At 50.1% G+C, this 21521-nt stretch overlaps 1 protein-coding gene across 1 annotated transcript; it reads right to left on the bottom strand.

Moving 5' to 3' along the window:
- Positions 1-7789: 7789 nt before the first annotated feature.
- On the bottom strand, positions 7790-9738 carry GP9 (glycoprotein IX platelet). The gene is made up of 3 exons (XM_004738622.3): positions 9400-9738; positions 8543-8670; positions 7790-8442 (listed from the first exon to the last, which is right to left on the bottom strand). The coding sequence occupies exon 3, from the start codon at positions 8429-8431 to the stop codon at positions 7898-7900; it is 534 nt and encodes a 177-aa protein (XP_004738679.1). The 5' UTR covers positions 8432-8442; positions 8543-8670; positions 9400-9738; the 3' UTR covers positions 7790-7897.
- Positions 9739-21521: the final 11783 nt, after the last annotated feature.

Genomic DNA, 21521 nt, shown 5'->3' with positions numbered 1-21521 from the left:
TGTTGTTGCTAGTTATCAGATTTGGGTGTGTATCTCTTTTTAGGTCTTTTTAAAACTAGAGTAGCATTCCCTTCTTTTTTATTTTTTTCATGCCACTCACTTGTTGGTGAAACTGGGTCATTTGCCTGTAGCATCCCCTCTCACGTTTTGAATTTGGCGGATTACACCCCTGTGGGATTCTTTAGTATGATTTTCTCTCTCCCGTACTTTCTGGAAATGGGTGGTTCAGTTGGCTTCTTGGTAAGAATAGGGGTGATGCGATTTGAGCTTTTGATCATGCCAGGAAGCACGTAATGGCAGGGTGTCCCCCTTTCAATGTGTTGAGGATTGATCAAGGGGGTCAGATGGTGCCCACTCGGGCCTTTTCGTAAGGTTCCTCGTTGGCCTTTCACCTAATGGTTTACCATCTGTTAACCATCGCTGCCTGACTCAGTCTGATCAGGGGATCGCAAAAATGGCACCATCGGGGCGCCTGTGTGGCTCAGTGGGTTAAAGACTCTGCCTTCGGCTCAGGTCATCTTTAAATCTTTAAAAAATCTTTTTAAAAAATGGCACCATCTAACTTTTTCTGTTCAACTTTCCCATAAGTCGTCCCTTCCATGTACACTAGCTGGAATTATTTGAGCCGATATGGCTTCAGTGAATTAAAATATACTGAATGTGTGTGTGTGTGGGGGGGGGTGTTTCTTTTTCTTTTTTTTTTTTTTTAAAGGAGAAAGAGAGACTATTTCCTTGGTCCTTGGTCTTACTTTTTTTTTTTTTTAAAGATTCTGTGACAGAGGGATGGAGAGAGAGAGAGAGAGAGCACACATGGGCAGAGCGGCAGGCAGAGGGAGAGAGAAAAGCAGACTTCCCACTGAGCAGGGAGCCTGATGCAGGGCTCAGGTCCCAGGTCCCTGGGATCATGACCCGAGCCGAAGGCAGCCGCTTAACTGACTGAGCCACCCAGGCACCACAATTTTTTTTTTTTAAGATTTTATTTATCTATTTGACAGAGATCACAAGTAGGCAGAGATGTAGGCAGAGAGAGAGAGAGGAGGAAGCAGGCTCCCCGCTGAGCAAAGAGTCCTATGTGGGGCTCGATCCCAGGAACCTGAGATCATGACCTGAGCTGAAGGCAGACGCTTAACCCACTGAGCCACCCACGCACCCTGTGTGTGTGTGTTTCAGTGAAGGAACACATTCAGTGGATTAATCCACTGAAGTCATCGCTCTTTTCAGTGCTCTATTTATTCCATCTCTGGACACCGAGACTCCTTTCAAGCAGGCTCCCGAGTTCTTTGCCATAGCGCATTGGTCTTGAGTGCTTCTTTGCTTTCTGACCTAAATCGTGCATTTTCTGCCCAGACCTAGAGTCATTCATTACTTCAAGGAGCCACTGGGTGTTTTGCTGTTTCCAAAACAAGTTTTCAAATATTCTCCTGTTCTTTGCTCAGTGTTCTTTTCTTCCTGCCATTTGTTTTGATCATGTTGGAGGCTTTTCTCAGCCTGGTCACCCCTAACTATCCCCCTGTATTGAAAGCTTCTGGGGAGCATGGCTGAATGTGTGGGTCCCACGATGGGGTGACTTCTTCCTATAAGATAATTGGGACCAATCTGGCTTTTCCACTAGGGAGGGATCCTCAGATGTCTGTGCCTAGAAATCTTTTCTCCCAGGCCTTTCTGTTTTTGCAGTAAGCATCCTCTGTCTCCTCCCATGGATCGGTGGTCCTGCCTGTGGTTCCAGGCCCGGAGTCTCTTCTCAGTGTCTCTGAAAGCACATCTCCTCTCTCCTGCAGGGTTGGGACAAGATGATGGTCATGTCGAGGTGCAAGATGGAGAGGGCACCTGCCGGTTCCAAATGCTCTGAGCCTGATTTTTACCCAGCGCTTGGTTCTCAGCCCCTAGCCTCCCCCATGATCTGATCTTAAAATCTGTGCAACCTAGAAATAAAAGCAAATTCGTCTTTGCGCAAACTATTACCTTTTTAAAATACAAAGTGGTTGGTGCTACAAAAAACTTTTACTTCCTAATATACCATTTTCTACAAAGTTGTTTAATAAAAGGATAAATTCTATTTTAAAGGTTCTGTGTGTTTTTCCTGGATGTGAACTATTCCGATTGCTTTGGTGCAAGAGCTTGTAAACAAGGCATACCGGAAATATTTTTAGGATCTACATGATGGCTTTGGCACACCCTTGCTGCTTTAAAGAGTATCGTGTCATGAGTGTCGTATGGCTCATTAGCGCAGTTTGTTACATTTGAATTTTGTTATCTTAAATAAAATCATGTAAAGTGGTGTCATCTTGCAGACCTTAAAAAATTCTTTGGTTTCCTTTCTGAATAAAAGTCATATGCCAATTGCATAAAGGGAGCATGAAGCCTCCTGAGGGTTCTGGGGGATGACAGGGCTGCCCCTCCTAGGGCTTTCTCTGCAGGCGGGGGTGGGGGGCGCTTTTCTCACCTGCCCAGACAGCTGAGGTTCCTCTGCCTACTCTCCATCTTACAGAAGCTTGTGGACATCACTTTCCTACAGTTGTCTCCTCCATTAACCTGGTCCTTGTGGGTTTATCCCTTTTTTTACAATCATCTGGTAATTTCAATGAGGCTTAGGGCAGGGAGCAGGGACTGAATTTTAATACCCCACTAGAGTTCTAGGTTCATGTTTCATAAATGGGCTTTTTAAGAGTCTTAAGCTTGTCAGTAGCCCACAAAGGCCCATGTGGTCAGTATGCCCAGGGTAAGCAGAGTCTCGGGAAGGTTCTGTATGCACCACCAACGCCTCTCCAAACAGCAGTTCTGGCTTTATCTGGCTTTCTGCTTACCTCTCTCATGAAGATCGATAAGGAGGTTCAGGTGGTCTCAGTGTCATCCCTGATTTGTCAGGTTCTATGGCCAACATTTTGACTGGGATGAAATGGATTTAGAGACTAATCTGGGAGGACTGAATCTTGCTGTTCACAAATGGGTACCTCTTTTCATGTTTCAGACCTTGTGTCCTTGGTGACACTTTGTCATACCTTTTTTTTTTTTAAGATATTATTTATTTGACAGACAGAGATCACAAGTAGGCAGAGAGGCAGGCAGAGAGAGAGAAAGGAGGAAGCAGGCTCCCTTCTGAGCAGAGAGCCCGATGTGGGGCTTGATCCCAGGACCCTGAGATCATGACCTGGGCTGAAGGCAGAGGCTTAACCCACTGAGCCACCCAAGCACCCCTGTCATACTTGTTTTTTTTTTTTTTAACTGAATTTTAATATCCCACTAGAGTTCTAGGTTGGTGTTTCATAAATGGGCTTTTTAAGAGTCTTAAAGCTTGTCAGTAGCCCACAAAGGGCAGAGATGGAGAAGGAGGAAGGGCAGCAGTTAGACCCCCCTCCAACCAGAATGAGCCACTTTATTTCATATACCAGGTACTGCTTAAGGGTTCATGGGAAAATAGGTCTCACAGCTAAAAATGTTTGAAAACCATCACTCTAGACTATGTATAGTCTATGTATAGTTTATGTAAATTATTATGTTATGTATATGTTATGATCAAATATACATAAAATTTGCTGTCTTCAGCATTTTTGAGTGTACAGTTCAGTAGTGTTAAGTATTTTCACGTGGTTGGGGAACCACCACCAGCATCCATCTCCAGAGCTTTGAAATCAGTTCTTGCAAAACTAAAGCTCCATACTTGTCCAACAGCTCCCCATTCCCTCCATCCCCCGAGTCCCCACTCCAGACATTTTTTAAACTTTTTTTTTAAAAAGATTTTATTTATTTATTTGAGAGAGAGAGAGAATGAGGAGGGGTTGGGTGAGAGGGAGAAGCAGACTTCCTGCCCAGCAGGGAGCCTGATGTGGGACTCGATCCCGAGACTCCAGGATCACCACCTGAGCCGAAGACAAACGCCCAACTAAGTGAGCCACCCAGGCACGCCCGACTCCGACTTTTTAAAGACAAAATGAATGGGTGGCTTCAGTTACAGAATAAAACAATCCACGTTTGTTGAAGGATCCTACATAAATATACAAAGACTTAGTTAAAAGACTTTATAAGGTAACCACACTTTCTGAACTCAAAGTAAGAGCTAGTTATTCAGGTTGCGATGCAGGTGCGTAGAGTCCTTTTAGAACCGAAAGCATCAAATGCCTGTATTCCTGTTCATGTTTTTACTCACAGGTCGGCACCCTGAAGCTTTCGATAAGGAACCCAGCAGGTTGGCTGAACCTCGGTGCCCCACTTCTCCTTTCATGATGTCTTTGTAAACCTCACATTTTTTTCTACTTAGTAGGCATACACAGACCCAAAAGAAAGAAATAGGATTTTTATCTCTGTCCCTGTAAGAGTCTGAACAGAAACAGGATCACTGGGGCTGTCAAGGGCTCCATCTGGATCCTTCTGTGTGGTTGCCCTGACAACCTTGAGGTATTTTAATTTTTTTGAAATTAAGAAGGTAATACAGTTTAGCTTTCCTCTCTGAATTTAACGCTCTTCATTAGAGATCTAGCTAAAAAAAGACTTTCCCAAGATCTTGAGACATTTCGCGAAGTCTGAAGTGTAAGACATCACCGCCTACCACCTGTAGTGTTTGAAAATGAGGATTCCAGCCCCAGAGCTGTTTATAAAGCTGCCAATCAGAGGTCTGGGGATGTCTTTGGATTTGGATGCTGTTCTTCAAAGATTCCCCAGGCCACGGACTCAACTCTTTCCTTGCAGGGGCAGAGCTGAGCAGGGACAAGAGTCTTCTATATTCTGCCATCTTGGGCACACACACAAAGGCGGGCTCAGGTTTTGTTTTGTTTTCTCTCTTTCTTTTTAAAGATTTTATTTATTTATTTATTTGAAAGAGAGAGAGAATGAAAGCAGGAAAGTATGAGAGGGGTAAGGTCAGAGGGAGAAGCAGATTCCCTGTCGAGCAGGGAGCCTGATGCAAGCCTCGATCCCGTGATTCCAGGCTCATGACCTGAGCTGAAGGCAGTCACTCAGCCAGCTGAGCCACCCAGGTGCCCTCTCAGGCCCTTTTCAAGAGATGGAGTGCATTCTTCTTTGCTTACCAAGGAATTAGCTGTCATAGTGTTAGACGTGTCATCCGCAGGGGCTGGAGATGGTGGAGGTCCTGAGAGACTGCACGCATGCACGCACAGGAGGTGCAGCTGAGCGTATATGCAAAACACGTGCGCCCTGGCACTGTGTCAGCGGCTGGGCATGGCTGCGGCATGGGGCCAGGACTCAGTGTGTGCCCCCCACCACCACCAAGAGAGCACACCCTTTGTAGACACCCTCTCGACACTGGGTCCGCCTTCTGATCCAACGCCATTAGCTTTGCATAGACCTGTTAGGGCGAGCGGTGGCCAGAGGCTCACCTGCTGCCGTGGCTGGGCGCCCAGGAAGAGCACTGTGCCAGGCCTCCCTGCGGTTAGGGCGGGGCTGGTTCCTGGTTCCGGACAATGACTGCTTGCAAAAGCCATGGCTACCGCTTCTAGGCCTGGCCAGGAACATCCGTGCTTTCCCCCTTCACTCTGTCTGCCCGCCCACTGGCCAGAGGAATGCAGAGGACCAGCACTGGGCTCCCAGTGGGCCCCAGGGAGCCATACTGAGTGGGAGTCTGGAGCAGGGCAGAAGGCTTGCTGGTGAACAGCCCCTCTGGTGCAGTCAGTGGAGGGGGTCAGTGACTGGCAAGGAGGGACTGGTGGCAGCAGCTGGTCAAAGTCGCCTCAGCAAATTCTCCCTGTGTGGCTTGATTTTGAAAATGCGGTGGAGCTAGTGGTGACGGAAGCAGAGGGGTGGTGGTGGGAGGCAGTGTCACCTTCCACGGCGAATGTTCTGGGGCCGTGGTGGAGATGATGAGGGGAGCCAAGTGCGAGGCCTGTGGGCAGGCCACATGGACGCCAATAGTGGCGGTGCTGGGGCTGGTGTTCCTGGCATCAGGAATAGTGGGGTACTGAGGTCCTGCAGGGGACAGCGGTGGCCAGTGGGGGATGGTTGGTCGTGGTGGTGGGATCTGTGGTTGCTGGTTTGGTGGCTGGGGAGCGGGCGGGGACTGTGCACATGGCTCTGTGGTGGCCACTTTGCTGGCCTGGGCCAAAGACCACTGGGACAATGCAGGTGGCAAATTGAATCTCCCAGTGCACCTATCTCCCTAGGGATTCTCGTCTGAGTCCTCCATCCATCGTGGGAGATGCCTGCCCAGCTGCCAACAGTCCCTCCCTTCCCACTGCCCATGGGGACCTCATCCTTGGCACTGGGGATACTGTGCTCCTCGGGATCCTGGAAGGTTCTCATGGGACCAGCTGCTCAGCCGGAAGAATCAAGGCTTATGATCGCTATTGTGCCCAGACCTGTGGCTGCAGGTGTTGGGCTTGGGAAGGAGCATGAGCAGAATTTAGGGGCACCCCGCCCAGAGACTGGGGGGCTGAAGGTCCTTAGTCTCAGGAAGCTTTCAAGGCGGCACTTTTCAGGTGTGAAAGAGGAGCTGTCAGGGATCATGCCTGTGAAGTGACTGTCAGAGGTCCTGGACCTGTGTCCTCTGGCAGTGTGAGGGAAAAGTGCCTTCCTCCCGGGGTACAAGAAGAAGGACCCACGGCCCGTCCTTCATGCGGGGCCGCACACATACTCAGTGCCCCTTGAGGAGACACCAGCTTTTCCCGTTCTCAAGAGGCAGCTGATTCCCACTGCCGAAATCACTGACTCCCAGCCCGTGGACTCCACCCAGCCGATTACTGGGTTTTATTTGTGCTGTTGGTATCTCCGTAACAGTTTTTGGATTTAGTTGCTAACACTTGAGTCCGAGATGTCCCACACAGATGTAGATTTCCAAACCTCCCTGGAAGCTTGGGAAGACTTGCTGCTCAAGTCCACAGTCTGCAGGGAGCCTTAGGTAGAACACCCGCTCACCGGTTTGCCAAAGGCTCCACCTCTCCCTAATGCCCCTCCCCATCCCCAAATTTGGGCCTCCTGCTCCACCTGGGCGGCTCTGTGCCCACCTGGCCTTCCCTGCGGGTCCTTCCGAGCCACAGGTCCACTGCAGGGGTCTCCTTGAGGGAAGGGCCTCAGTGTAATTATATCAGGGTTTGGGGTGGCCAGAACAGACCCAGCAATATTCTCTCACATGGTGAAGAAAAGATTGTTAGCTTAACTGCTGGCATCAGAATTCCTCTGAGAGAGAGAAGTATCTTGTTTGAAGAATTTGGTGGCCATTGCTGGGGATGGAAGTGGGACTCCAGTTTGCGGCTATCTGGTGTCAGCCGCCGGAGTTTCCATGAGAAAGGGAAGAATTTGTTGTTTTGTTTCTGAGGAAGAGGGCTAGAGGGGAGGAAGAGGAGAGAAAGCTCATCAGAGAAGATGAGGAAGGATGGGACCAAGTGAGCAGGTGTCTTCATGGCCAAAAGGAAACAGTGCTGTGTGTGCCTTTCAAGGTATGTCTGTCAGAGAAGGGAATGGCTCTCCTCCTCCCCACACAAGGTCTTCTGTGCCTCCTGCTCTGCTCGCTGCCATGGTCGGGGGAGAGCACACTTTCTGTGGAATTAAGAGAGGAGCTAAACGCTGATGTGACATTTGCGTGGCCCCTCCGGAGTGGCCCATGCAGGAAGTAGGTGCCGGGATGGAGGAGAGCGTGAGGACTGTGACAGCCTGGGACCCGGAGGAAGGGCTCGGGATGTCCACAGACTGGGATGGAGGGTAGCTGGAGTGGAGGAGATGGGACAATCCCCGCATTGGGGGACAGAGAAGCCCCAGTTGGTATCTGGTTATAACAAAATGGACCCAGTTTTCCAGAAAGAGCCAGACTTGGGTGCTGAAAGGAAAAATAACCAAAATTCTGAACTCGGATAAAATGGTCGAGCACCCAGTTTATTTTGAGTTACTGGTGGCCCTGATGCCCAGGCCTGGTGGGGTCTGGGGAGGGGCTCAGGGTGACCCTGGGCACCTGGCCTCAGTCAAAGATCTCTGTAACAGTGCACAGGAGGCCGGCCAGGAGAGCCAGGCCCAGCATGGCCACGACAATCAGCAGCACATCCCACCAGAGCTCTGGGTATGTCCAGGACTCTGGGAGCTGCCAGCCGCAGCTCCCCAGCTCAAAGCCCGTGAGCTGGCCCAGCGGGCGGGCAGTGGCAAGCTCGGGGCTGGCGCAGCGGATATGTAGCAAGGCCTCGGGCGTGTGGTCCTCCAGCCAGAGACGCAGGTAGGTGAGGCTGCAGTCACAGTGCCAGGGGTTCTGCGTCACATCGAGGATCTGCAGCTGGGGCAGGTGGTCGAAGGCACCAGGGGGCACAGAGCTCAGGTTGTTATTAGCCAGCAGGAGGTGACGGGTGTGGACAGGCAGCGCAGGCAGGGCCGTGAGCCCCTGTCCCTGACAGTCCACCCACAGCCCCATGGTTTCCAGGGCCCGGCAGGTGCACTCGGTGGGGCAGTCGTTGGTAGCCTGTGCGGCAGCCCAGAGCAGAAACAGGGCCCCCCAGGCAGGCATTGGCAGGCTGGCTGTGGGCAGAGTGGCCATGAGGGGAGGGAGAGTCTGGCAGCCCGCACCCCCTGCCAGCCAACGGCCAGTGGGACCAACCTGGGACAAAGGAAAACTCACCTTCCTTCTCAGGCCTCAGCCTTCTCCTCTGTGGAATGGGGTGGTTATGACGGCAGGAGGTGAAGTGTGCCCAACCCAGGCCTCGCTGAGCCTCCCAGGACACTCAGAAGGCAGGATGGTGAGTGTAGCTGTGGGGTGGGGGCGGGGAATGAGGGTTAGAAGGCTCTTGGAAAGGAGCCAGGAGGTCCAGCCCCTCCTCAGTGGGGTGAGGAGGGATGCAAATGCTTGCCAGATGCTTCTCAGTCCCAAATCCTGGCCCCCAGGCTGCTCACAGCCCCCGTGCCCAAGCCCAGGGACAGGCTGATGCTGCAGACTTCACAGAGCACCCTGCGCCATCGATGTCTGCAGCTGGCCTGGGGCCCGGTGATCTCTTTGGTGATACTCAATGTAGAAAACAGCAGGATGAAGACACTGAGATGGGGACCAGGAGGAGCCCCCAAAGGGGCTCCCTCTGGAAAGCCATGCATCGAGGCTAACACTCAGAGTTGGGGAAATCGAGCCTTGGAGACAGAGTGCGACCCATGCAGGGTCACCTGGCGGTCTGTGTCACAGAACCGAGTCCAACTCATGCCTCCTGAGCTCCAGGCTCTTGCCTGTGTCTCCTACTTGCCTACAATTGCTTCGCCTTCCTAAGACAGGCTCTCCCCTCAGGGCCTAGCCCACAGCAGGTTGTGAAAATTAGTTGAATCAACCAAGGAGCCAGTGTCTCAGAGCCGGTGCCCTCCCCCTGCCCCATCTTCTGGAGAGGAAAGCTGAAGGGACAGAGGTGGGCCGGTGGCTGGCCTCCTCTCCCACGGTCCCGTCCGTGTGGGGGCGCGCTGTGGGAGGTGGTCCTGGGTAATAAGAGTGCCACTTACTTGTAGGCCTGCAGCCAGCACTCCTTTCTGTGCCCTGAATTGTCCTGGTCGAGGCTGAGGTAACAGCTCTATGCAAAGCCGCTGGTGGCCGCTGCTTGAGTGGGAGGAAGGAAATGATGAAAATAGCCCGGCTTATCCCCCGCGTGCAGCACTGGGGGGCTGTCTCCGGAGGCAGCGGGCCCTCGGGGTCCCAGGGAGTTGGGCCCTAAATGGTAGGTCAGCCCCTGTTTACAGAAGGGGGTCCCACAGGTCATCGCCGTGGACTACCGGTGCCTCGCTGGGCCTGGGGGAGAACCAAGGAGGCCCCTCATCAGGTCTCAGGAGGTGGGGAAGGCTTCCAGGAAGATGAGGCCTTGGAGGCCTCCAAATCTCCTATTTCCTTATCTGTAAAATGGGAGCAATCATCCCTGTCCTGCTTGCATATGCAGGGTGTGGCTGGGGCAGCTCCTGTGGGCAGAGAATCCTATGGCCGGAGAACAATGTCATCTTGGATTTTCTTTGGTTCTTCGGAATAGGTCAAGGAGAAAGTCATTTTTTGGTGTACTGCATCTTTAGCACCTTCTAATAACCTCCTGATCTTTCTCTTTCATGGGATGCTACAGGCCCATGGCTCCGTCTCTATCAGTCATTGGTCTCTAGCTAGAATTTAAGATTGTTTTTTAATCTGCATTTTATTTATTTCTGTCACTACAGGGGAGTGACATCAGTTTTCCATTTTCGTTAGTGATACAGAATTCTCTTTAAAAGATAAGTGGATTTTCAGTTTATTTATCTATTTTTAAAGATTTTGTTTATTTAATTGAGACAGACAGAGAAAGAGGGAGCACAAGGAAGGGCAGAGGGAGAAGCGGACTCTCCACTGAGCAGGGAGCCCGGAGTGGGGCTCAATCCCAGGACCCTGAGATCATGACCTGAACCGAGGGCAGACACTGAGCAGACTGAGCCAGCCAGGCGCCCCTCAGGGGCGCTTTCAACACCCCGTTTGCACACTACTCTAGACCCACAGGAGCATGCCTCATGTTCACACAGAGTGTGGGTGTTTTATTTTTTTAGCATCTCGCAACTTGGAGCTCGCTTCAAGGCGTGCTCCCGTTCATCGGTGTATCTGTCATCTGCTTCTCCCCGACAGCACAGCAGCTCCCTGAGGGCTGTGTCCATGGTCAAGCCACGCGCCGAGGTCAGCGCCTGCACCTCACAGGTCCTTCCTTAGTCTGCACCGGCTGATTGCTGGAGCAAGCCAGTGATTTGACTCTGAAAGTTTCTATCAGCAGGAGGACCCCGATCTTCTAACCCGACCCCTCGTTGTGCAGATGCTGGCAGACCACTCATAGGGGAAGCCTGACTTCCCGAGAGGCTCCCCTGCCCCCGTGGTCCCATGGCCCCATCCATGGCCTGCTTCTAGGACACCTGGGATTGGCTTGGGCTTGGTTTTAAGTACCCAAGGCTGTGCATTACAGCATTGTTAATGGCAGCAAAAAGCTGGAAACGAAAGGAACAGTTACCAGTCATGCACACCATGGGATATTTGACAGACATCACACTAAATGAAATAAAACCGCATGAATCATGTTCTTGGGGGGAATTTCCATTGTGTTGTTGAGCGGCAAGAGTGAAATGCACAAGAGTATGAAGTAATACCCCATTCTGGTAGAACAAACTGTGATAAACTGTCCTTGCTCAGGACAACTTCAGAACATGGGCCTCCTTATTTCTTACTGTGTGCCCCTCTCAGGCTAGCCTCTGTCCTCCCCCGTGGCCAGAAGGCTGGGGTCTCTCCTGCTGGCCCCGCGGGGCGGTGCTTGGATTCTCGCTTTCCACTCGGCCCAGCTCTGCCCTCTGGAGAAGGCGCTAGGCATTGACCTTCCTGTGATGCCCAAAGGGCCAGCCTCCCCAACCTTCTGATCCCTGGCCCAGAGCAGGGTGGGGAGGGAAGGTGTCATTCGGTCCCCTGGAGTCATGACTGCTGTCCCTGGGGTCACCTGGCAGGTACTTGGTGACCACTCGAAGAACCTGGGCCACAGACCAGGAACCTCAACCTCCACAGACCTTCCCTTCTCCCACTTGTGGACCCCTGGGCTTGTCCCATCTTCATCTTCCTGCATGCCTTTACAGCATGTGAGGAAGGAGTCCCGGTGAGTGGGTGCGCCCTAGCCCCCAGGTTGTGTTTCCTGACCTAGTTGGGCACACACTCTTCCTCTTAGACCTCTGAGACTTCCCTCTTATTTTTTAGCATATACAACTTAAAAAAAAAAAAAAACCCAAAATGACCAAACAAAAAGCAGCACACATGAAAACTCATTTTTGTGGTGGAAAAATTGAATGTTCAGATGAGCAGGAAGAAAACAGTAAAATTTTCTCTCAATTCCAATATCAAGCAAGACTGCTTTTTATTATTTTTTTTTCCAGTGCGTATTTCTTTTCTTACCCTGAATTGGGTCACTTGGGGCCCACACTGTCCTGGAACCTCCTTTTTCCACCTGCGAATACACCCACATATGTCACCAGTGTTTGCCATAGTTCCATTGTATGGACGTGGCAACTTTTATTTAAGGAATTTCTGGGCATGAAGAGTGTGCCTCACTCTCCTTATCTTGGTCAGACAGGCCTTTGTGGGGGCTGAGGGTGGGAGGGGGCAGCTCTTCGGGCTTCCTGAGGTGGGGACGCTCCTTCTTCCAGGGCTGACCAAGTTGGCTGACCCAGTATCCTATGCCATTTATCCTGTGGAGAAACTGAGGCATTCTCCACTCCTGCCCCTTCAGGCTCCTTACTAGGTCACCTCCCCAATCCCTATTTGGAAGCCCACTCTGCCTGTCCCCCTCCATCCTCTCAGTCTGTAAACATGCTTATGACCTCCTTTATTCTGGAAAAATCTGGTGTGTGTGCACATGTGTATGTGTGTGTGTGCATGTTTTGAACACCCCAGCATGCTCCCTGTTCTCTTCCCTCAGCCCCTTGGGTTGACAACGAACCCAGATACAGTTGCTACTTCCCGAGGGCACCAAGTCCTATCTCAGTCATGCACATTCTCTCTTGGCTTCCAGTCTAGCTGCCCCCGCTTGTCCTTCCATCTCCAATGCCAGTCCAGACGTGCACATACTGTCCTACCTGGATATCCCCTCTGAGTGTTCTACAGGAGGCTCGTACCCACCATGGCCTAAACCTGGGTGTCTCTCCCCCAAAAGCCAGCCCCCCTCAGTGTTTTCCACCTTAGAGAGGGCCACCTGCAACCACCCAGTCACCCAGCCAGAAACCTGGGGCACCATTAGGGATGTCCTCCCTCTCCCCACTACCATATCCCATGATATCTGTGGACTTTGCATATCTGCATATCTGTGGACTTTGTCCCCTTCAGGGTGGTTCTCCACTCACTCCATGTCCCCTTCTCTGGCCCTGTCTTCCACTCCTCCCAAGTAACCCTCACCCCCTCACTCCTCCTCTGACATCTTCCTCCATTTCTAGAATGGGAACCCAGCTCTCCCCCAGGACCCTGTCCTCTTGCCTCTTCTTGCTGTTTCCTGGGATTTCTCTTCCTCACTCAAACCCCAGCTCTTTTGATATGCATGTTGTCTGCCGGGCCCCCTGCTCCTGCCTGCTGTTCCCCATCCTGGTCACTCCTCTTCTAGGTGACTCTCACTTTGGGCACTGGGCTTTCTGTCCACCATGAACATTGTCTCCCTCTCTGTAATTCCAGCATTCATGCAGATGACTCTTAGTCACCCTGGCCTCATAGTCCGTTGACCTCTCCCGGAGCTGTGCTCCTGTCCTCAGGTCCACCACAGCTGCTCACCCTCACAGTCCTACCCCAGACTGGCCATCATCAGCAACTGCTCCTCCTCGAAGTCTTGATACAAGTGCCCCACCTCTGGACTACACCTCCCCATTCCAGTACAAGTCCTTGAGCCTACCCACTCTGGTCCTTCTCCAGCCTCATTGAGGTCTCCGGGCCAGTGGCCTTATCACTGTACTTTTATACTTTTAACGGCATGGCCTCACAAGCTGACCCAGGGATGACCACTGTCCTTCAGTGTCCACTCTTCCCTTCTTTCACACAAATAGAATTTTAGCTGAACATGAAGCCTTTAAGCTAAAGACTACATTTCCCAGCCTTCTTTGCCTTCAGATGTAGTCATGTGATCAGGTGTAGGCCAATAGGAAAAGAGGACTAAGTGAGAGTTGTTCTTCCCCCGGAGGAGGTGGGGGCTGGGAAAGCCATCTTGGTTCTTGGGGCGTAGCCCTGAATTGTGGGTGGCAGAGCAAAAAGATAGAAGGAGCCTGGGTCCTTAATGGTTCTGGAACTGCCATCCAGCTCACGCATGCCTACTTGGGACTTTTCCAGGGAGAGAGAGAGAAAATTTTATCTCAGTGAAGCCTGTCTTCAGGTTTCTGTTACTGTCCCCCATCTTCCTCTGAGGGCAAACCCGCCAATCTGCCTGCAGTGGAGGCGTGTCCTCACATATTCTGCCTTCCCGCCTGCTACAGCACAGAAACGACCCGCTGCGATGAGACAGGCCTTAGGAATGTCCCCCAAGATCCTTCACGCTAGTCCTCAGGACTGGTGAATCTGACGAGACATCCCTGCTGTGGCTGTGCTGTGTTCTGTGGCTCAGCTGACCTTTAAAAAGGGCGGTTTCCCAGCAGGACCTGATCTAGATGTGTGAGCCCTTGAGTGCAGAGAACTCTCTGCGACCGCTAGCAGAAGAGGAAGTGAGAGAGACGCCACAGAGAGGGAAGTCGGAGAGGTCTGGACCGTGAGAACGGGCGCTCCGCACCCACGGGAAGGCAGGTGAAATGAAGACGGGCACGCTAATGCTGCAGGGAGCTCGACTTCAAAGGAACGAGGGTCTCTCTTCCGCATTCTTGCCCTCCTGCTTCCCCTCACTCGTGTTTCTGGAGGATCCTTTGGTCCAGTATGGCCACTTCGGAACGAGACTCGCGCGGCCTCTGCCGCCAAGTGTCAGACCGCGTGGGAGACGTGACAAGCGTGGCGGGCAAACGCACCGGATTTCTAGCAAAACCTCCCAGATCGTGGACTTTCTGATAAAACCCCTCTCAGCATTTTGCCCCTGGTGGGTCTGCGGTTTCAGCCGGCTGCAGCCTCCTTCGCCAGGCAAAGTAATAAAATCGTCATTCCTCTTTATTCCCAAACTTCGTCTTCGTGTCCTATTCGGCTCCCGAGCATAGAGGTCGGTTTTCAAGGACAGGAAGGACTGGATGCATGATTGCCACTTGGAAGCTTCTAGAAAGCAGGAGCTGGATGGTGCTGACAGCTGCAATAAGCCAGCGAGTGGATTCTGCTCCGGATCCTCTGGGAAGGAGCCTGGCCCGGCTGGTGCACCATCATTTCATCCTGGCGAGACCTCAAGCAGAGAACCCACCTCCACTTTGTGCCCACTTCTGCCCCTGGAAAACTGTGAGATAAGGAATGAGTGTTACTGTAAGCCTCTAAGTGTGCGGTGATTTCTTACAGCAGCAAGAGAAAATCAGTATGAGGGCAAACGGCTCTGAGGCTCTGCCTTCTGTCCCCTTTGTGAAAACGAACGAAAGGAAGTCTTGTGTAGAACGGAGTGGGGAGGGCGCCAGGGAGAGCGCTCGTGCCCTACCTCTCTGGTCACCGACCTCTCTGGTCAATGGTAGACCCGATAGGAAGAGAGGGACCTTGCACTTGGACGCTACTTCACTGTCCCAGCACGTGGAAGGAATGTTTCTTCCCCCGCCTCTCCTCCCGCCCGGCAATAGCCCAGCCAATGAGAGACCATCCCAACTCAGCCAATGAAAAGCCACTACACTTTGAGCTCCCAGTTTACTCCAATGGACTTTTTGTTTCTAACAGCCCCTCCCAGCTCCCCGCCCCGCCCCCCACTGCTTCCTCTACAAAGGAGCCTTCCTCTCCCCTGCTATATGGACTTGTTAAGGATTTGTAGTAGTTTGGTTGTGTGGCTTGCAGTTCTGTGCTGTTCCCGAATCAACCCGTTTTTGCTGGAAAGGAAACCGGTGGTTTTATTTTTAAGGTTGGCCTCTTTCACTTTCTCAAGGACGTTGTTCCCACAGCTACCCACTATCCTGCATCATGGAATTTATCCTTTACTGGATCATTCCCATTAGGTTAAAAATGGCCTATAGTATTGTCCTTTTAAAAAGCCCTTCTTAGTTCTGCATTTTCCTCCAGTTACCACTACCTTTCCTGCCTCTCTCCACCACAAAACTCCTCCAAAGATTTGACCCTACATGCTACTCAACCCATCAGCAATTCCTGTTGTCTCAGCCCCCCAGATATATTCAGAACTAACCCCCTGTTCTGCCACTGCCCTAGTCTTCTCTTAACTGCTTTGGCTTCCCGTTGCAACCACAATGAACTCTACCTCCTCCATGTTTCATGAGGCCCTTTATGCCTTGACCTTGTAATGCACTCTCCTCTTTGCTTGCTAATCTACAGCCACAGGGACCTTCTTTCTGTCCCTCAGTCACTCCAGTATTTTCCTGCCTCAGGGTCTTTGCACTTGCTGGTCCCTCTGCCCATGGCACCCTTCCCCCAAACTCCACCATGGCTTCCTCCTGATCATCATTCATGTTTCAGGCCAGTGACCTCCTTCTCAAAGTACCCCCCCCCCAGCTAAGACAATTCTCCATTATTCACCATAGTATTCCATTTAATTCTTCCCAGTACTTAACAGGACCTAGGATTATCTTGTTTTTAAATTTTTATGCATTAAAAAAATGATTTTTAAAAGGTTTTTATTTAAGTAATCTCTATATCTAACGTGGGGCTCAAAGTCATAATCTCGATACCCCAAGATCAAGAGTCACACGCTCCCCTGAGCTTGACTGAGCCAGCCAGGTGCCCCTAAATTTCTATGCATTTCTTAAATGTTTGTGTTCAGTGAAAGGGAACTTCAAGAGGACAGGGTCTATGTTCCGTTAGCGGCTGTTTGTAACCACACTTATGCCTAGCACATAGTCTGAGCATAATACACATTTGTCAGTTTTGCTGACCATCTCTCCTCTGGTTTCAGCCTGACCATATCTTTCCAGGACTTTTATCTCCTGGATAAAAGCTTTGACCTTTACACTTGTCTGCTCAACATCTTTTCATGGCTCCTCAGTGTCTTTGGGATGAAATCCAATTCCTCTGCAGAGTTCTTCTTGGCTGTCCACTCCAGGCTCCCCCATTATCTCTTACTGACCTGAAGCTTCATGGTAGGTCATCTTTGTCACATGCTGGTTTCCTTCTCTTTACTTTTCTCTTTTGGGAGTCCCTCCACTCCTCCATCCCCACCCCCACTCCCACAGTTCTGCCTGTCACTCTCTCTTCCTTTAAGATTCACCTAGGTCATGACCTCTTCCCGGAGGCCCTTCCTGACCTGCTACCCCAGCTGAGTTAGTGGCCCTGCTGTTTGCTTGTCTGTCCACCAGCCCAGCTGCTCCTCAGGGACCCCACGCACGAGGTTCACAGAGTGAGGAATGACCGAAGGTCAGTTGAGTCTCTTAAGGGATTTTGGGTGGTACACATGCGTCTGACATACATACCGAGACACACAAGGGACAGAGCCACTCCTTTCCCATTCCCTGACCCAAAGGAGGGGGCCTTGGTCTGGTCATTGTATTACAAAGGAAGCTGCTCAGAAACCCTTTACGTGGGGTGGGGGGAGGATCCTTCATATCCCCTGAAACATTTTTTTTTTTCTTCTGATGAGAAGCAGAGGAGAGTAAGAAGTGGAAACTGTTACTTAGCATTTTTAGCCTGTGTACAACCAGGGGTCAATGGGTCCTTCCTGCCGCAGCTGCTGGGGCCCCTTGGACCAGAAACTCTGCTGGCTGGTTCTCTGTGGATACACATCTCTGTCCAGAAAGCTGTTAGGGGCCAGGCTGTGGAGTAGCACGACTGGCTTACTAACTCCATGATCTTGGGAAATAGTCTCTGCCTTCTCTCTGCCTCATTTTCCTCGTCTGTAAAATGGAGGCATAAAAGAACCTGCCTCCCTGGGAAGCCGTGAAGGCTGAGTGAGTATGAGGCCCTTGAGGCCTGGCACCGTCTGTGCTGGGTCAGCCAGCCACCGGCAAGGATCTGCCTGGATGCCGCCAGGGCATGAAACGTGGGCCTGATGCCCTTGGATCTGTCTGTGGTGTCAGAGGGTTCGGTTGAATGGGTCGAACAGTCTAGTTTGGCACCCCTGACTACTGAGGTGTTGCTTGTCCCTTCAGGCTCAGAAAATGCGTCTGGTTGGAAGTCAACAGGTCATTGTATTTTCTGTGAACTGACTGCAATGTTACCTTCTCTGTATGGCAGGTGGGATGGCTTTCTCAATTAAATGAGAGCATGTCGACTTTCCTTCCTAAAATCATTTCCATAAATTTAAAAAGTGGGCTGAGTCTAAGAAAAATATCGAGGCGGCAATAGCACACTTGGTGCAAAGATACAGCGAATATCTCAGGGAGGAGTGTTCAAATGAGTTCAATCCTGGACTAGCAAGACCTGGCACTAGGGGTGATTTTGAAACCTGTTTATTCCTCTATTCAATGAGTGCTCTCGCCACCTAGTGGCAAGAGTATGGAATTACAGGATAGTTGGACCTGTGGGGGCAATTTCAGGTCAACAGAACAATTTTGTTGCCAGAAGGTGAGAGAGGGTGTTAAATTCCTACAAAAACATTTTTCCCCCAGAAAAGCAACCTTAACGAATTTCAGACCATTTGAACAATCCCAAAGAAGTCTCTCTAGAAGGCTTGCTCTCCTTGCTTCTCCGCTTACCTGGCGCCAGCTTCAGGGCACACAACCAGTGACCAGTGTAGCTGAACTCAGAAAGGCCCTGTGATTGGGGTGTAATGCTCTGTGGCTGCTGCCTTGAAATTCATGATTGTCTTAACTTTGAATTTGTTCCATGGAGCATGCCCCGGGGCCTTGGAGCCTGCCTGACGCAGGCTACACTCCCTGTCAACTTCCTGACTTTTGATTGCCTACTCCCCTGCCCCACTGGTCCCCCAGACCCTCTCCTGCTGCCCCCTGGGGCCAGTGAGCATTTTAATGTTGGGTCAGCCAGGTCTGGGCCTGGGGAACCCTTGTCGTCTTTGCAACCTGCTAGTGATTATTGTCAGGCCTCTGATGACAGTGATGACTAATAGAGCCAAACACCCAGATTATCCTGTGTTCTGATAAAGCCTTTTTTTTTTTTTTTTAAATTAGGAAATCTATCTTAGCTCCTGCTCTGTAACAAATCATCAACCCAAAGGACAGCTTGGCGCAAAAACACATATTTATCTATTATCCCGCAGATTTTGTGGGGTGAGAATGTGAGAGTGGCTTCACCGGGCGCCGAGGGGCAAATCAGCAAAGGTGAGGGGCCAGGAGGCCCCTGACACCAGGGCTAACTGCAAACACAGCTGAGAGACCTTCTGTGCCCATTCTCCTTCCCCCACCAATGGAGTTAATTTTTTAACAGCAAAATTGAGCAGAAAGTGTAGAGTTCCCCTATATTCCCTGCCCCTGCTTGTAAGCATATACCCACTATCACCATCCCAAACCTGGGTGGTCCATTTATGATAACTAATAAACCTACATGGACACACCATCATCTTCCAAAGTCCACAGTTTACAATAAGGTCCACTGTCGGGGTGCATGTTCTATGGATTTTGACAAATACACCTACTGGGGTCTCATACAAAATAGTTTCTCTTCCCTAGATTCCTCTGTGCTCCACCCCGTCATCCCTCCCCTGCCAACCCACCTCTGGCAACCTCAGATATTTTTACTCCATAGTTTTGCGTTTTCCAGAACATGATCTAGCTGGACTCGTACAGCATATAGTCTTTTCAGACTGGTTTCTTTCATTTAGTAATACACATTTGACACTTCCCTCATGTTTTGGGGGCGCTTAATAGCTCATTTCTTTTTAGTGCTGACTAGTATTTCCTTGTCTGGACCTGCCCCAGTTTCTGTATCCATTTCCCCCACCGAAGGACACTGTGACTGCTTCCAAGCTTTGACAACTGTGAATAACGCTGCTCTACACATCCACGTGCAAGCGTTTGTATGAATGTACATTTCAACTTCTTTGGTGTAAAAACCAAGGCGCATGACTGCTGGATCATGTGGTGAGAGCATGTTTAGTTTTTAAGAAGATGCCACACTGTCTTCCCAAGTGGCCGTACCCCGTATGGAATTCCCGTCAGCAAAGAACAAGAGTTCCTGTTGCTCCACGTCCTCACCGGCATTTGATGCTGTCTGCCTTTCCAAGCTGGGCCATTCTGTGAGGTGTGGAGCAGCATCGCCTTATGTTAATCTGTGATTCCTCAGTGACGTCTGTTGGGGAACGGCTTTTCACTCATGTGGTTGCCATCTCTGTATCTTTGGGGTGACTTGTCTGTTCAGGGTCTTTGCCCACTGGAAAAAGAAATCGGGTTGTTAACTCTCTTATTAGCGAGTTCTAAGAGCTCTTTGTCTCTTCTGGATAACAGTCCTTTATCGGATGTGCCTTTGCAAATATTTTCCCCCAGTCTGTGGCTTCTCTTTTCACTCCCTTGACATCATCTTTCTCAGAGCAGGACATTTTAATTTTAACAAATTCCAGGGTATCAGTTACTTCTTGGAGGGATTATGCCTTTGGTGTATTTTAAAAGGCCGTAAAATCCTCAAGTTTTCTCCTATGTTATATTTCAGAAGTTTTTAGGTTTGCGTTTTGTATTTAGGTTTGTAACTCACTTTAATTTTTGTGAAGGGTTAATTTTAGAGAAGGGTGTAAGGTCTGTGTCTAATTTTTTTTTTTTTGCATGTGGATATCCATTTGTCCCAGCACCATTTATTGAAAAGTCTATTTTTGTCTTGTGTTGCTTCTGTGCCTTTGTCAGAGATCAGTTGACTATATCTGTGTGGGTCTCTTTCTGGCCTCTCTATTCTGTTCCACTGATGTATTTGCCAGCAACACATGTCTTTTTTTTTTTTTTTAGGTTGATTGATTGATTTGTCAGAGAGAGAGAGAGTGAGCGTACGTGAACAGGGAGAGGGAGAAGCAGGCTCTCCACTGATCAAGGAGCTGGATGTGGGACTCAATCCCAGCACCCTGGAATCATAACCTGAGCCAAAGGCAGACATTTAATCAACTGAGCTTCCCAGGCATCCCAGCACCACACATCTTGATTACTGTGGCTTTATGATAAATCTTGAATTCAGGTAGTGTCAGTCTGCCAGCTTTGTTGTTCTCTTTAATATAATGTTGGCTATTATGGGTCTTTTGCCTCTCCATAGAAACTTTAGAATTGGTTTGTCAATACCTACAGAATACCTTGCTGGAACTTGGGTTGGGGCTGCACAGAGTGGAGATCAGTCGGAAGAACTGATATCTTGATAATGCTGAGTCTTCCTGTCCATGGATGTGAACTATGCCTCCATTTATTTAGTTCTTTGATTTCTTTTACCAGAGTTTTATAATTTTCTTCATATAGATTTTGCATATATTTTGTTAGATTCATATCTAAATATTTCATTTTGGGGGTGCTAATGTAAACGGTGTGGAGTGTTTTTTTTAAGATTTTATTTATTTATTTAAAATATTTTATTTATTTATTTATTTGACCAATAGAGATCACAAGTAGGAAGAGATGAAGACAGAGAGCCCAACATGGGGCTCGATCCCAGGACCCTGGGATCATGACCTGAGCCATAGGCAGAGGGTTAACCCACTGAGCCACCCAGGCACCCCAAGATTTTATTTATTTTTTTGACAGAGATCACAAGTAGGAAAAGAGGCAGGCAGAGAGTGGGGCATGGGGAAGCAGGGTCCCTGCTGAGCAGAGAGCACAATGCCTGGAGAGTCCAATCCCTGGACCCCAAGATCATGACCTGAGTTGAAGCAGAGACTTTAACCCACTGAGCCACCCACGCTTGTTTATTCTTGTGAATAGGAAAGCAGTTGACTGTTGTATAGTAAGCTTATATCTTGAAATTATGCTATAATTGCTTATTCTAGGATTTTTGTTGTTGTTGTTGTTTTTCCAAAAGAAATCTTTTGGATTTCTATTTAGATGATCATGTCATCCGTGCCCAGGCTGTTGTATTTCTTCCTTCCCATTCTGTGTACCTTTTGACTTAGTCAGTTTGGGCTGTTGTAACAAAACACCATGAACTGGGAGGC

This window comes from Mustela putorius, unplaced genomic scaffold, assembly GCF_011764305.1.
Source record: "Mustela putorius furo isolate JIRA1106 unplaced genomic scaffold, ASM1176430v1.1 tig00003850_pilon_pilon_pilon, whole genome shotgun sequence".
NCBI classification, from domain to species: Eukaryota; Metazoa; Chordata; class Mammalia; order Carnivora; family Mustelidae; genus Mustela; species Mustela putorius.
The sequence above is the reverse complement of the archived record's forward strand: the minus strand, read 5'-3'. Positions and strand labels throughout refer to the sequence as shown.